General features: G+C 44.3%; 1 protein-coding gene across 1 annotated transcript in view; it reads right to left on the bottom strand.

Moving 5' to 3' along the window:
* Klhl2 (kelch like family member 2) overlaps window positions 1-15444 on the bottom strand; it is a 107980-nt gene that overhangs the window by 8977 nt on the left and 83559 nt on the right. The window contains exons 6-13 of the mRNA XM_021219112.1: window positions 15085-15194; window positions 11059-11175; window positions 9344-9493; window positions 5924-6041; window positions 4243-4440; window positions 3329-3430; window positions 1321-1449; window positions 659-799 (exon numbers count right to left, since the gene is read on the bottom strand). Coding sequence (XP_021074771.1) covers window positions 659-799; window positions 1321-1449; window positions 3329-3430; window positions 4243-4440; window positions 5924-6041; window positions 9344-9493; window positions 11059-11175; window positions 15085-15194 — 1065 coding nt within the window. The remainder of the gene's footprint in view (window positions 1-658; window positions 800-1320; window positions 1450-3328; window positions 3431-4242; window positions 4441-5923; window positions 6042-9343; window positions 9494-11058; window positions 11176-15084; window positions 15195-15444) is intronic.

A 15444-nucleotide genomic window follows, 5' to 3' on the forward strand; every position in this document is an offset into this window, starting at 1 on the left:
TCCTAGAACTCACTTTGTAGACCAGGCTGGCCTCGAACTCAGAAATCCGCCTGCCTCTGCCTCCCAAGTGCATGCGCCACCACGCCCGGCTGACCTTGAACGTCTGATCCTCCTGCTTCCACTTCCATAAATAGAACACTTAGATTTTAAAAAAGCATTTACATGCCTGACTTATATGGCCCTACTGATTGAACCCTGGGTCTCACAAATGCTAGACAAGCATTCTAGCAATAGACTCTTAGATGTGTTTGTCTTGAGATAAAGGTCTTATTCTATAGCCCAGACTGTCTTGGAACCCTCTATGTGGCTTCAAACCCATTAAAATCTTCCTGCCTCAGCACCCCAAATGCTAGGATTGCAGGCATAAGCCATCATATCCAGTTTGTTAAATTCATAAAAAATCATGTTGGTGGGGCTGGGGATCAAAGCCAGGTCTCCTGCATGTGAGGCAAGTGCTCACTGTGAGCTGTGCTCCAGCCCTCTGTGTTTACTTAAGGGCTTCTTAAATAAGTTTGGCACCAGAAGTGCTCAAAGTCTATCAAGAAATGAGATAAATAACAAAAACAAAAAACAAAACAAAACACCAAGGGAATACACAAACTAGGAAAACACCCGCTAAATGCAGCTTGGACAGCATAATCTAGGGCTTAATAGATACCTGCATTTCTTCTGCACATGTTCATATCTGCAACCTGTCTCCAGGCGTTTGTGGTGGGGTCATATACTTCAACACTTTTTCGTACTAAAGGACCATCATGACCTCCTACAGCATATAATAAGTTGTTTAACACACCAACACCTAGAAAACACAACCAAGCGAATTATAGTAGAGCAAGGTAGGCAAGAAACTTTCGGTGCAGGCAGCTGATGCAGATGCCTTGGGATGCAAACCTCAAGTCCTAAGGCTCACTCAATGGCGCTGACAGGGAGGCTCAGCACTGCAGAAATGGATGGGAATGGCCTGGCTGGGCCTGGGTAAGAAGCTATCCTAACAGGAGAAGAGAGTCAAGGAGAAGCAGCCGGCACCAAGCTTTAACAAACTCCTTTCACAAACAACATTCTCCGAAGCATTCAGTCTGTGAAGGCATCCAATGGGAAAGGAAGGGCCATGAGAAATCTGTCTCACTGAATGAATGATAAGAGAACATTAAATAAGGAAAGCAGTGGAGCAAACCCTGTAAAAACATAGAAAAGCACTAACTTCTCACTGACACTTAGTCCAGTTAATAGAACCAGGAGAAGCAGCACACATTTTCAAGCCCCATATGCAGGTGTCCATCAGTCAGTCCACCTCGGATGCTGGCTGGGGCTTCCAGTTACCTGCTCCGCTCCGTCTGGTGCTCATTTCTGCTATGTAAGTCCACTCGTTTGCAGTAGCATTATAGCATTCTACTGTGCTAAGACACTGGCGCGAAGCTCCATCGTAACCCCCCACGGCATAGAGCAAACCTGGACATGGAACCACAAAGAAAGCCAAATAAACAACCTATTTTCCCCGTCATAAGATATTAGTATATGCGGCTCTGTGGTAACGGTGCTTCCCCTTAAAGTATTTCTAATTTTCATGACATGTGTTAGTCTTGACAAGTGCGAGCAGGTGGGATGATCACATCCTATTACAAAGAGTGCATGGAACAGGGGATATGCATGTCACATTTCTTATACCTCCATCAATGATCTGACCGACAGCAGGGACAGTATACTCGCGACTTTAGATAACACTAGCTGATTCATGAACAACGTGTCAGAAAACAGAAATACCAGTTGGGGAAGGGAGTTAAACCAAGGGCCAGCAGCCGAGAGGCTAGACAGATGGCCCAACAGTTAGAGCACTGCCTGCTCTTCTAAAGGACCCATTGTTTAATTCCTAGCATCCACAGGGCAGCTCACAACCATATCCGACTTCAGTTCTAGGGGATGTGACGCCCTCTTCTGGCATCCATGGGCACATATATGCACATGGAATAGAAAACAAACACGAAGGCAAAACACCCATATATGTTTAAAAAAAAAGTGTCAGTACCAAATGTAATACAGAATGCATTGAAATATCTGACGAGAAAAAGCTATGGTGCACTAACACGACATCATGGACGAAGTAGTAATATACTCCAGGAATGACATTAAAATCAGCATGCTAAATGAGTCAAGCCAGAGTCATAAGCACGCGATATGATTTAATTTACATAAAATGTCTAGAAGAGAAGAATATACATGGTGACAGGAAGTGGCAGTTACAGGGGACTGGGGAGGATAGGGGACAGCTAGGGAAGCAGGAATGGTTTTACTGGGTAACAAAAAATGTTCTTTAATGACTTATGGCGATAGATACATATGGAATTGTTTGAGTCAAACAGAAGTTTTTATGACATTTCAATTATGTTTTATGAAAACCACTTTTTTTAAAAAAAGAGATGTATTTTTATTAATATATATTTGTGAATGGGGATGCGCACAGAAGCCGGAGGCATTGGAGGTCCCTATAGCTACAGCTCTAAGCAGTTGTGAGTAGCCTACTGTAGACGCTGGGAATCGAACTCAGGGCCTCTGGAAGAGCAGCATATGGTGCTAACTGCTAAGACATCTCTCTAGTCCCTCAAAAACTACTTTTCAAAGCATACAGAAAGCTAGATCTGGTGGCACACACCTTTAACCCTGCCACTCTGGAGGTAGAAGGCAGGGGGGACTTTGAGTTTGAGTGTAGCCTTGTTTACATAGTGAATTCCAGGGCAGTCAGCCAGGGCTACATAGTGAGACTCTGTCTTAAAAAAAAAAAAAAAAGGCATACAGAATTTTACCACCAGTGAGGAAGAAATGGAAAAACATAAGTTTGCCTAAGCTAGAATTTGAGAGAAAAAAAAAAAAACAACAACAAAACACTGAAGGAATAGCACATACTTTTCCTTCAGCTGTGAGCAAAAAGATAGAAACTAAAGACACTCACTGCCTCCTATGTGTTAAAGAGCTCTCATGTAATGGCCTGAATTGTTTTCCCAACAATTGCTGTAAGAACAGTTGAAAGGTTGGGTACCGCTTGTCTAGTGTCTGAGTTCAATTCCCAGTAAGGTTTAAGAAAAAAGTCATACACAGAGAGGCAGGAAGAGAAAAGGGGGTTGGGGTGGGGAGAACATAGGTAGAAAGGGCTTGCTTATACAGTTCAATTTCTATAAATAAGCTCATTAAAAAAGAGAACAATTAAAATATGTAACCATTGTTTTTCCTCTATCCATTCATAAACCGGTGCCCAGATCTCCAGATGAACCACTCTCTGGAGCCCAGCAGCCCAAAGCACCTGCGAGTGTTCACCTGTTGGAACTGCCAGACCTACCTCCAACGACGCCAACACCCACACTGCTCCTCCTGGTGTTCATTGGGGCGACATGAAACCACTCATTAGATTTTATGTTGTATGCTTCCACAGACGATAGACCTGTGACAGAAGATAATACCCTTCATTTCCTCTTCCAAAAAGATACCGTTGTTCTTTTATATAAATATCACTAGGGGAAATAACGTCAGGCAGTTTATACTGGGCTAAAACTAAAAGAAGACTATGAGAGAATGTGCCAAGTACAGATAGGAATGGCTTCTCTACTAGAAGAACATTGAGGGAACATGCTGATTACATGGTAGGAGTACCTTTCTGCTAGAAGCTTCTACTCAGGCTGTTGTCATTTATAAGATTCTTATCATGGAAGAGTGATGGCTATTAATACATCAGAACCAAAGTGTATATAATCTGCACTGTCACATCTTTTTAAAATAGTTATTTAGGTGTTTCTATGACTCTACAGAAGTTATTTATATGTGTGCGCATCCATTTGTCCAGTGCCTCTTCAGGCCAGAGGAGGGTGCTGGGAACCCCAGGGCTGGAGTCTGAGTGGACTGTGAGCTGCTCTGCCTGGATGCTGGAAATCAAACTCTGGTGCTTTCAAAGAAAGAGCAGCAAACACTCTTAGCCACATCTATCCAGCCTCTACTCACATCTCTTAAAGAAAAATTTGAATTTAAGGCTTTGAGACAAGTCCTCACCCTCCAGCCAATGCTACCCTCAAACTTACAATCCTCCTGTCCCCAAATTTCACCTCACTGGACTTTAAAGAAAAGGAATTTCTGGTGTCATTTTAAAACTTCTCTAAAATAACTGCACTGAAGTCTGTGCTGATGCTCCTATAATTTGTACCATACATGTGGCTACCACATCACTCACAGATCACAGCCATGTAGGAAAGAGGAAATTACCTGTGCTGCCGTCAAAGCCCCCCACGGCATACAACAACCCATTCAGCACCGCTGCTCCAAGCGTGCTTCTTCGGTCTCGCATGTTCGCCACGCTGGTCCACTGGTCTTTCACAGGGTCATAGGAATCTACAGTGCGAACTCTTAGCGAGCCGTTGAAGCCACCAACAGCAAAGACAAGGCCAGCCATATAGACCATCCCTGCGAAGGAAGTAACCAATTCAGGGTGAGTATGCCATCCAACAGATACCCCGATCTCAAAGCAGGCTGCACTCAAGAAAGCCTACAGTGTCTGTTGGAACACAAGAGTTTAAAATACTGAATCAGTCTTGAAAATTTCTCTTCATTGGTAAGAAACATAAAATCAGAGGTGCACCATGGGGTGCGTACTAGGAATCCACTGCAACACAGATTCTTTAAGATGTGATTAATAAGTTTGAGGGCCAGTTGAAAACTAGTGGAGTCGTTTTCAGTGGTAAGGTGTTCACCTGACCTTGCAACTCAAAAACAAAACTAGTATGACAAAAAAAATAGCAGTGCAGAGGGAGGGGAAGGAAGCCAGAGAGGAGAGAGGGGAGAGGGGAGAGGGGAGAGGGGAGGGGGGAGAGGGGAGAGTGTGTATGTGAGAGTGTATGTGTATGTGGGTGTGTTGTGTGTATGAGACTCTGTACATGTGTAAGTGTGTCTGAGAGTATATGTGGGGGGGGAGTGTATCTGAGAGGATATGTTTGTGTGAGAGAGACTGTATATGTGTGTGTGCATGCACACTTTTCTAGAGATTGAATCCTGCCCCTCATCAATGCTAGGCAGGTGCTTTATAAAAAGGCCTACACGCCTAGCCTTTCACTCTTACAGAATGAAGGGACTCCGGGGATACTGGCAGACCCCCAGGATGTGCTGCTGGGGTGCAACCCTTGGAGAGACACTACACTACACTTAGAGCTCCTTTTATAAGGGGAGAGGCGAACAACAGGTTCATAGTTCAGCGCCAGTGAAGAACTCTGCTTCAACACGCCTGTGAAACAAACATCGGAACAGAACAACTGCTGCTTCTAGCTTACCTCGACACTTCCTAGAACTAAAGGCCCAATGTCAAAGAGTTCTCTCTCCAGATACATCATTAAGGTAACTAGGAAATCAGGCAGCAAATCGCCAGCTCTGCGGGTTTATCCTACACCATGAGATCAACGTCTGAAGGTGAGGACAGGGCAACAGCCAGGCATAACCAAGACAGGTAATCCTAGCGCTGGGCAGGCAGAGGCAGAGCAGGAACAGAGAAGAGGAAATTCAAGGCCAGCCTGGGCTACAGACACACAGAGATCCTGTCTTCAAAAAAGTAAAATAAAATAAAATAAAAATAAAAAGAGCTGCTATCTTTTCCACAGAATAGATTCAGTTAGGCTTCTAAACACCATCCTTCTCTTTCTGTTTTGTTTTGTTTTGTTTTCCTCTAAACCAGGTTCTCTCACATAGTCCAGGCTGGCCTTCCCCTCACTATGTACCTAAGGATGACCTTCAGCTCCTCATCCTCCTGCCTCCACCTCTGGAGAGCTGGCATAAAAAGCAGACTACCATGCCTGGCTTTCTAACAGGCATTTTTTTTTTTTTCCTAACGCCTGAAATAAGACTTGAGAGCTCCTAAAGACCCAGCAACAGAGAGATGGCTCTCAAACCCCATGCTCACCTGCCCTGCACCTCCTGGAAGGCAGCTCCGCCACCTGGTGCCACCGTTCCTCTTTGAAGTCGTAGCATTCCACGCTTCGGATAGCCTTTGGTGCCTGGCCCCCGACCACCACCATCAACTAAAAGGGAACAAATGAAGTGCTTGAACCAATGATATCACCTACTCAAGAGACTGACAGAGACGCAGACCAGGGTGCTGGGCACCGCACGCACCGAAAGCTGGAAGGAAATGCCTACTTAACCAACGCGTCAGTGATGCCAGCAAGGGGCACGTGTTACAAAGGCAACTCTGCCATCTAGCACATTTGGTTTAAAAATACGGCTTTCAGAAGTGTAAAGAGGCTTCTGGCCACTCAAGCAAAAGCAGTATTTAAGGCAAAACAGTAGGGAGCCAGCACTGGCAGGGCTGCAGAGCGTCATGTCACGGGGCTTGCTGTAAAACCGATCCTGGTTCTGCAGTGATCAGAGGCAAGACTGCCAGGGTGTAGGAGACAGACATCAAGTGTGTTACCAGGCGGCGGGGAAGAGGACAGTAAAGGATTCGTGGGTGGAGAAATCGGTTTAAGGGTACCTGGAGTAGATGAGCATACAGAACCACAAACCCTCCTGATGCTCCACAAATAAGCCACCATCAGAACTCAACAGAGACATCGAGCTCACAACGACCACATGACCATCGTCTGCCTCAAAGTATGCTAGAGGCTACACAGACACGCATGGTTCCTGCCCACCGAGAGCTTATAAACCTCACCAGGGAGCTAACTGCCAGGATGGGATTCAAGACCAATATGCAATTACATTCACATGACAGTAACTGCTATTGGAGACCAGAAAAGGGAGAGTGGCCACAATTCAGAGAAAGCTTCCTAAGAAGCTGGAGCAAAGACCTTGGACGGGACTAAGAAACTCGAGTGTTTGTCTTTTACCATACGTACGCCTGGGCACTTTCTGGCAATGGGGGATTAAAAATGGTGACGTCAGGATGATGTCACAGTTTATGAGGTCTTGTGCTTTGAGGGGAAGATGGGACCATGACAAGGGAAATGAGTACTGAAAAGAGAAACTCAAAACACACCCAATGTGAAGACACTCACACGTGTGTAGTTTGTGGCTCCGGCAGCGTGATCGCCTACCTGTACCTAAAACTACAGGAAGGTGTGCACATAGAGTGTGATTCACAGCAAACCACAAGTCTCAGAAAAACGTAGCGCATGTTAGTTATTGGGTAAAACCGAAACCCTTAGATACGTTAAGGCTTAGCATAGACCAATGATGTGAATATTTCAGGCTATTCCTCTAGCTCTGACTTCAAATAAATATGAAGGATTAAAGAAAATCATTGCACCCTATTATGAAAAGGTCAAATAAACAGTGAGGACAATGGGAGAAAGACTGTAAAACCAGTCTTGCACAGCACATCAATTTCAGCCCCGTACATACAGATCTGGGTTCACACCTCAGAGCTTGGTCTGACAGCGACAATTACAGTGTGGAAAGGGTCCTCAATGATGTAGCTAATGAAGATCAATTCACACATCGAACCCCAGAACAGAAGGTAGTTACCTTAAAGACTGTGTTTTTAACTTTAATGCTGTGCATATGTGTGTGTTTAAGTGTGGGGTTGTGCACACTGAGTACACTGCCTGCAGAAGCCAAAGGACGGGAGTACTAGGAACCAAACTCAGGTCCTCTGCAAGGGCACTGTACAGTCTGACCACTGAGCCATCTATCCAGCCCCAGAAGGTTCTAATATCCTCAGCTGGCATGCCAATTGATCGATTTCGTAATTCTCAAACTGAAAATCATGATTTCCACACTGAAATGAGAACAGAGGAGAAAGCATGTCACTACAGAGGGCAGGGAAACATACCCGTCTTACTTCTCCAAGAAGACAAAGTGGGACAGAAATGTGTACAAGCAGGAAGGATGCACGGGAGGCATGGGAGCAAGGAGAGTGCAAAAGACACTGAGAAACATGAGTGTTGCAATCAGCAAAGGGGCTGTCATATCATAGACTGCTGTCAACAGTAACACTGGGGGACACCAAGAGGCAGAAAGAGAAGTAAATTTATCCTAAATGCAGGTTGCTTAGATGTCCTTCACTCAGAAGTACATCAGTATTTATTTACCAAAAGGGAGGGGTGACAGAGCACAGCAGAAGAACATGCACTCGGGCTGAAGAGATGGCTCAGCGACTATGAGTATGCGCGGCTCTAGTTCAGTTCCTGCACCCAGGCTGGGTGGCTCACAAGTGCCTGTGACCCCAGTTCCAGAGAATCCAATGCTCTCCTCTGGATTGCCTGTGTACCTGTATGCACATGCATATGTACACAGAGACATAAATACAAATAAAAAAATAAACCTAAAGGGCGGGAGAGATGGCTCAGCGGTTAAGAGCACTGTCTGCTCTTCCAGAGGTCCTGAGTTCCATTCGCAAAAACTACACGGTGGCTCACAACCATCTGTAATGGAATCCCATGCCCGATTCTGGTGTGTCTAAAGACAACTACAGTGTACTCATATAAATAAAATAAATAAATCCAAAAAATAAACAAACTAAAAAGCATATAGCTTCTTGTTATGATATGTAAACATAAAGGTGCCTCACAGAATCTCCCCATAGTTTACCTAGAATACAAAAGTCATGTGTGAGACTAAAAAGTCAATGTGCGATTAATGAGTGCAATCAGCAACATAAGAAACCCACTTACAGTGGGAATGTATTATGATTATGAATATAATTATGGTAATTTCCTCAGCATTACAACTATGCTTTATTCTATTTGACCCTAGGAGATTATGATAAAGATATCATGACTATGAGATACATACACACACACACACACACACACACACACACACACACACACATATGTGTATATATATATATATACATATATATATATATATGTGTATATATACATACACACACATATATATCACACATTTAAATAAATTAGGCTGAAAAGATAGCTCAGCGATTAAGAGCGCTTACTGCTCTTTCAAAGGTACACAATTCAGATCCCAGCACCCACACTGGGTGGCTCACAAACACGTGCAACTACAAGGAATCCAATACCACCTTCTGACCTCCATGTGTGCGTATATACCACACAAATAAAATAATAAATCTTAAAAACAACTGGAAAATGTTTTATAAAAGGTTAAATAAACTGAACAATCCACATCTTAACATGAAGGCAACAGAAATTAAATCATATTCTCTGATGCATTCTTGGGCACTATCCTTAACATGTTGCCAATGGAGACTAGATCACATAGTCTATGGTGCATTCTTAGGCACATTTCCCTTGTAGAAAAACTGCAACAAGACGCATGGAAATTCAGATGATCAAATACAGAAACAGCTCACTGTGGGCCTTCAGATGGGGCAAGCACAACTGGGAACAATAGGTCCTACTTTGGGAAGGTTCATGGGTGTCCTCAGCCGGGTCCGCACGCTCTTCATTAACATGCGCTGCTCTGTTGGCAGCAAGTGGTACTTCATGGCTTCAATGAGGTAATCTTTGCATGCACTGCTGTTCTTCACCAATGCTTCCTCTTCAACCCTCTGTGGGAAGAGAGCAGACAAGCCCTGTGAGGGGTAACATCTAGCGTAGAAGACAGCTCTGGAAACTGGGAGAAGAAATAAGCAGTAACTGTCCCATGCGTACAGATTCCTGCTCACGCATTTGGCTACAGAGAAAACCAGCAATGAAAGTGATGAGCTTCACTCTCAGGGAGAGAAAAATGACCTCTGTGGGCAACAGTCGCACCCATCCATCCCATACATTCAAAGACTCGAAACAGTTGACAAGGAAGGAAAGATAAACAAAAAGGGAAACTTGGAGGGATGGCGGGGCATGGGGATTTGGGGACTTGACCTTGGACTTCTCTCCCCCACGATGTCCCCACACACCTAAGTGATTATGAAGACGTAGGGACAATGATCTGGGCTATTCCGAAGTGCTGATAACAGGGTCTTTAACTAGGTTGATGAGCTCGGTGATGAACTAGGCAAGGCTATGAGTTCATGATACTCTCTTCCAACACAGAAGGGCAAATGAAAAGAGGCCCAAAACACTTTAAAACATTATACCTATGTAAATTTTTTTTCTTTTTTTCCTGGCAATGTTTGACCTTGGTACTGAGCCTTCTGTTCTTTTTCTTTTCTTTTTTGAAATTTTTTATTCAATATTTTCTTCATTCACATCTTAAATGCTATCCCCAAAGCCCCTTATGCCCTCCCCCCTGCCCTGCTCCCCAACCCACCCACTCCTGCTTCCTGGCCCTGGCATTCCCCTGCACTGGGGCATATGATCTTCACAATACCAAGGGCCTCTCCTCCCACTGATGGCCGACTAGGCCATCCTCTACTACATATGCAACTAGAGACACAGCTCTGGGGGTACTGGTTAATTCATATTGTTGTTCCTCCTTTCTTTTTTCCTCCTTTTTTTTCCTTTTTAAATACTGTAATATTCAGAAGACCACACAGACCATGCTAAATAATGAGGTTCCCATAAACCTTAAAATGCTGAAACCTAATCTGCTAATCAAAAATATCTCCTTATAAATGGTTTAAATTTTAGAAACGAATGCTGAGATGTTCCTGAAAGATTGTTAATAAACAACAAAGAGTAAATTTAAAATACTCTAAGGATGACTAAGAATCATTCATTTCTGTTTACTTCAAATACCTTGCTTTTCTTCACCTTAGAAATAAAGAAACCATATATGTCCATGTGAAATTATGAGGTAGAACTAAATAGCAATTGGGTCAGATCTCAAGTCCATTCCTGTTGTGTAACAGGAAGGAAGAAAGGAAGACGTTAGTGCGAGGTAAACTCAGGCACACTTATTTACACACACACTCAGAGGGGCACAGCTTCTACCTCAGGAAGCTCTAGTACTTTGCTGAATCAGAATGCGGGTAGAAGCCAACTTCTAGGACAGGAGATGGGCTCAGGGGGCTGGGGCAGCTGCCGCGGTGCCAGGCACCTTAACTGTCCTCGTTCCTACATCCAGAGATGGGTATCCTGCAGCTCCCCCCCCCCCCGTGAGATGGGCCTGTACGTGCTGGCAGGCCAGCAAGCAGATGCCTCAAACATCCCTATGACGTGTCTGCACACTCACCTGCACCAAGTACTCCCGAGGAAGCAGAGGTAATCGGACGTGCTCCATGAGCCGAGCCATGAACTCCTGCCTTACGTCCTTATCGTGGTTCACCCAGGCAATGACTGCTTCAAACACCTTAAAAGGAGAAAGAAACATGAGCCCTATGCCAGACAGATGGGTTCTGTAGGTCTACTTGCATACATCCACAATCTGATAGAACACATCATACATACAGCACTGCTAACACTAAACTCTATGGAGCAAACCTTTGTAAGTCTTGACTTGCAACACACAAAGGTTATTTACTCCATTCTCTTCTCTTTCTTTTGATATGTGATGTTTGTAAGGATTCCATTAAGTAAGTACCTTGGCTTGCTCAATAACCACTTTTCATTTTGTGTTTCCTAAGCATCACTAAGGTCATCATAACTCTTACTGAACTTAGATGGTAGCAGTGATAAATGGTTTCCACAAGTTCCTTCGCTGTGTACTTAGTTCTCATTACAGACTTATGACCCTCGGGGACACCCCAAACAATGTGTCTTAGTTTCTTTTCTACTGCCATGACAAAACGCCACAGCCAATGTATAAAAGGAAGTATTTAGTTTGAGGCTCAGTGTTAGAGTTCAAGATGTGATGTCAGGGTGCATCGCTGGAGTCAGGCAGGGAAGAATGGCGCTGGAGCAGTTGTTGGCCAAGAGATCCCATCTCCATCCCCAAGTAAGAGGCGGAGAGGACTAACTGGGAATGGCTCTTGAATCCTCAGAGCCCACCTCTAGGGACACACCTCCTCCAACAAGGCCATATCGCCTAATCGTCCCCAGACATTTCCACCAACTGGGGAGCAAGTATTCAAATACGTGGGTCTATCTATGGGGGCCATACTTATTCAAACCACCGCATCGTGTACTGATTAATCACCGTTTATGTGGCTGGTTTTAGAATCTTTCCTGGGTGTGCCTAAGGTTTTTTTCACAAACAGACAAAACAAAACAAACAAACAAACAAACAAAAAAACCCAACCTAGGTATAGGGGGAACCACCCATCCAAAATTATCAACTGGGGACCCAGCTGCAGGAAGGAGAGATCTCCTTTTCTCCGCTTCCTAACCCCCATGACAGAAAATTGTTGCTCCACCATGTTCTCCAGTTATGGGAGCCTGAGCGCGCTGAAACCACTATTCAGAACAAATCTTTTCTCCTTTATGTTGTTTCTGTCAAGTGTTGTGGTCACTGCAACACAGAACTAACAAATAAATGCACCCTTATAAATAACTCATCTTTGAAATTCTCTTTAGTTTTATTAACAAAGTTTGCATCATACACTTATAAATCAATGGTCTACAAAATGGGTTAACATTCTTTTATCCCAACAGAACACATTTAAATGTTGTATTTTGAACATCTTTACAAACTTAACAGAAAGAAAGAGGATCACTACACAACATATTCCTCTGAGAGAACTAATACGCTAAGAAAGAGGCAGTGTCTTTCAGCATAACCTCCTCCCAGATCGATGGATACACTTCCTGATAGTCTTTCAAAGGTTGAGGATATGTATGGAAATATGCAAATGGGTTACTGGAAACAAAAACAGGTTATTTTGATACAGCAGGAAACTAAAAATAGTGTGCATTCTAATTATCACCTTTAATTTATCCTGTCAACCAGGACTTATGAAATTCTTCTGTACGCCAGGTGCCAACAAAAAGGAGGAGCTGGCAGTCTGTCAATTCTATTCACCGAAGCTCTGTTCTGTCAGCTCCACAGCCCTGCTTCCATGGCCCTACATCAGGTTCTCCTGCTCGTGGCTATAATCTCATCTTTTCCTCTTTGGCCTTCGTGCCACAGGAGGGCTCCCGCTCACCATCACCATGAAAGCTAGCTCTAACGCTGCTCCCTCAGTAAGTCCTGTCCTGTAGCGTTCCACAATCAATCTAAACTGTCCCCATGCAAACAACAGAATGTGTACAGAAAAAGCCACTCTGTGACTTCAGAAGGTGGGAGGATCAGAGAGGCACGCAACTTTCACCTTGGCCCCTTGAATTGCCATATACACCACATAAGACGTATGGTTACCTGCAATGATGACCACACCATGAAAACCTCTAGCAAGTAACAAAAGAAGAAGAGGACAGACAGATGTGGAGACAGAGCCCCCAGCCTGACATGTCTAGGAAGGAGTTACTCTAGACATCCCAGGCTCACAGGACACTCCATGAAGGGAAGCCCTGCATCTCGGCTGCAATAGAATCAGGTTAGACACTGTTACCTGGACTGGTCTGACTGAAGCCTTGAATGCTATGACACAGAAACAGGCTGCCCCGCTACATCTTCCATGGAGTTCGACTACTGATTGTACACATGCTAAAAGCATTTGGTTTTGAGCATGCCATTACATTCCAGTGTGGCTCGTTAGGTATCAGTACAAAACCAAGCAGTCCTCACGATCTTTCTCTAATGGTACCCATCTCCTCACTAAAGCCTGGAAGCAGCTCTTCAACAGCATAAGAAAGGTCGTGGGGTTTCACCCAGCTGGAGACTGTCATGGTGTTCTCTCCCAATACTCTCACCGACATATTCTACCCCAGCCATTCCTGAGCAACTGCACTCTCACATCTGCCTTTACATCTGTGTTGTCTCTTCAGGAGACCTGAAGTGCTTTCCCCATCCCAATCCATTTCCATTTCTCCAATGAACTCTAGCTCAGTTTTAAAGGTGTGGATCCTACATGTAAATCAAGCTGAAGTACCACCCCTGACCCTAAAACAAAACACTCCGCCAGCACCCATGCAGAGCTTTGAACCCACAAAGATCCCCCTGCCTCTGCTCCCAAAGGCTGGGAATAGAGTTATGCAGCATCATGCCTAGCTCTGTAAGCATTTGTCTCCCAATTCCCAAGAACCACAAACTGCCCAGAGAAAAGAGTTTGGGAGAAGCTTGTGTCTCTAGCCATATGAAAGGTTCAGGAATGTGGTGTCAAACAAAGCAAGTGCATGATGGGAGGGAGGGAGGGAGGGAGGGGAAGAGGGAGGGAGGGAGGGGAGGGAGGAAAGGGAGGGAGGCTGGCTAGCTGACTGTAGGGTGACATAAACGGTTCAAAAAGCAACTTAAAAGGATGATACCATTCAAAGGTTTTCAATCTAGAACTACTGAACACAATGCAGTGAGGGAGTTCTCTTAGGGACTGGAGAAATACCTCTGCAGTCAAGAGCACTTTCTGTCCCAGAGGATCTGAGACCAGTTCCTAGCACCCAACTGGGTGGACAACTAACTGCCTATAACTCCAGCTCCAGGAGATCCAACTCCCACTTCTGGTCTCCTTCTGTACACACACACACACACACACACACACACACACACACACACACACACACAGCATTCACTCACATAGATACACATATACATAAACAAAAAAATTTTTTTTTAAAAATTTCAAGAAAGGTCTTTCAACTCACAAGACAGCAAAACTAATGAGTTTTTGTTATTTGTGTTTGTTTCAAATACTTATAGACATCTAGCTGTAGAAAGAACCCAGTTTCCCAAAGGTTCTTGGTTCAAATCCCTTGATGTGTGCAAGCTTTTGCTGTAGAGGTCAAGTCCATTTCTTCTAGGCCCCCAAGGCTTCTACTCACACAGGAGCACAACTTATGAAAAACATGAAATAAAGTAAGGAAACACTGGGCTGGGGAAATATATCAGTCATGTCTTTGCGAGCATTAGAACTGGACTTGGATCCTTAGAACCCAGGTTAAAATAGACATGGTGGTGCATCATTGTTATCTCGGCAGAGAGAGATCCTTGGCTGGCTAGCCCAGCCTACTGGAGAATTCCAGGCTAGTGAGAGACTCTAACTCAACACAGACAACACCATGTCTTCTGTTCTACACACGTTCCCTGACACACACACACACAGACCACCCCCAAAGAAAAAGGAAGACAGGAAACTGCCCAGCACCACAGAAGGAAGTGGAGAGAAGATGGTGGAGGGAAGAGAAGAAGAAAGGAAAAGAGGCAAAGAGAAGGAGAAAAGATGTCACTTGCCTTCTCCTCTGAGGAAATGGTGAGTTTATCACTTGAGATTAAACTGCACACCTGCTCGATGCCAAGGTTAAGAAACTCTTCACTGAGTACGACATCTGCAAAATGCTGTTCTGTTGGAGAGCCAGAGAGAGAGGTCATTAATCATTCCATCGCCACACAACCAACAGGGAACATCTCTTAATTAACCCAAAAGGAAGGAAACCAATGGCATCTCTTCTGGGCAAGAATCAATGCCAAGGCTGTTTCATGTATACTCATTGGGCTTCAAATGGTGCACACTAAACAGCTATGTAGTAGCACAGCGCATTCTATATTTAAATGTATAAAACCTCGGGTCACACAAAGCACGTGGTAGTGTAA

Source organism: Mus pahari, chromosome 19 (genome assembly GCF_900095145.1).
Source record: "Mus pahari chromosome 19, PAHARI_EIJ_v1.1, whole genome shotgun sequence".
Classification (NCBI taxonomy): domain Eukaryota; kingdom Metazoa; phylum Chordata; class Mammalia; order Rodentia; family Muridae; genus Mus; species Mus pahari.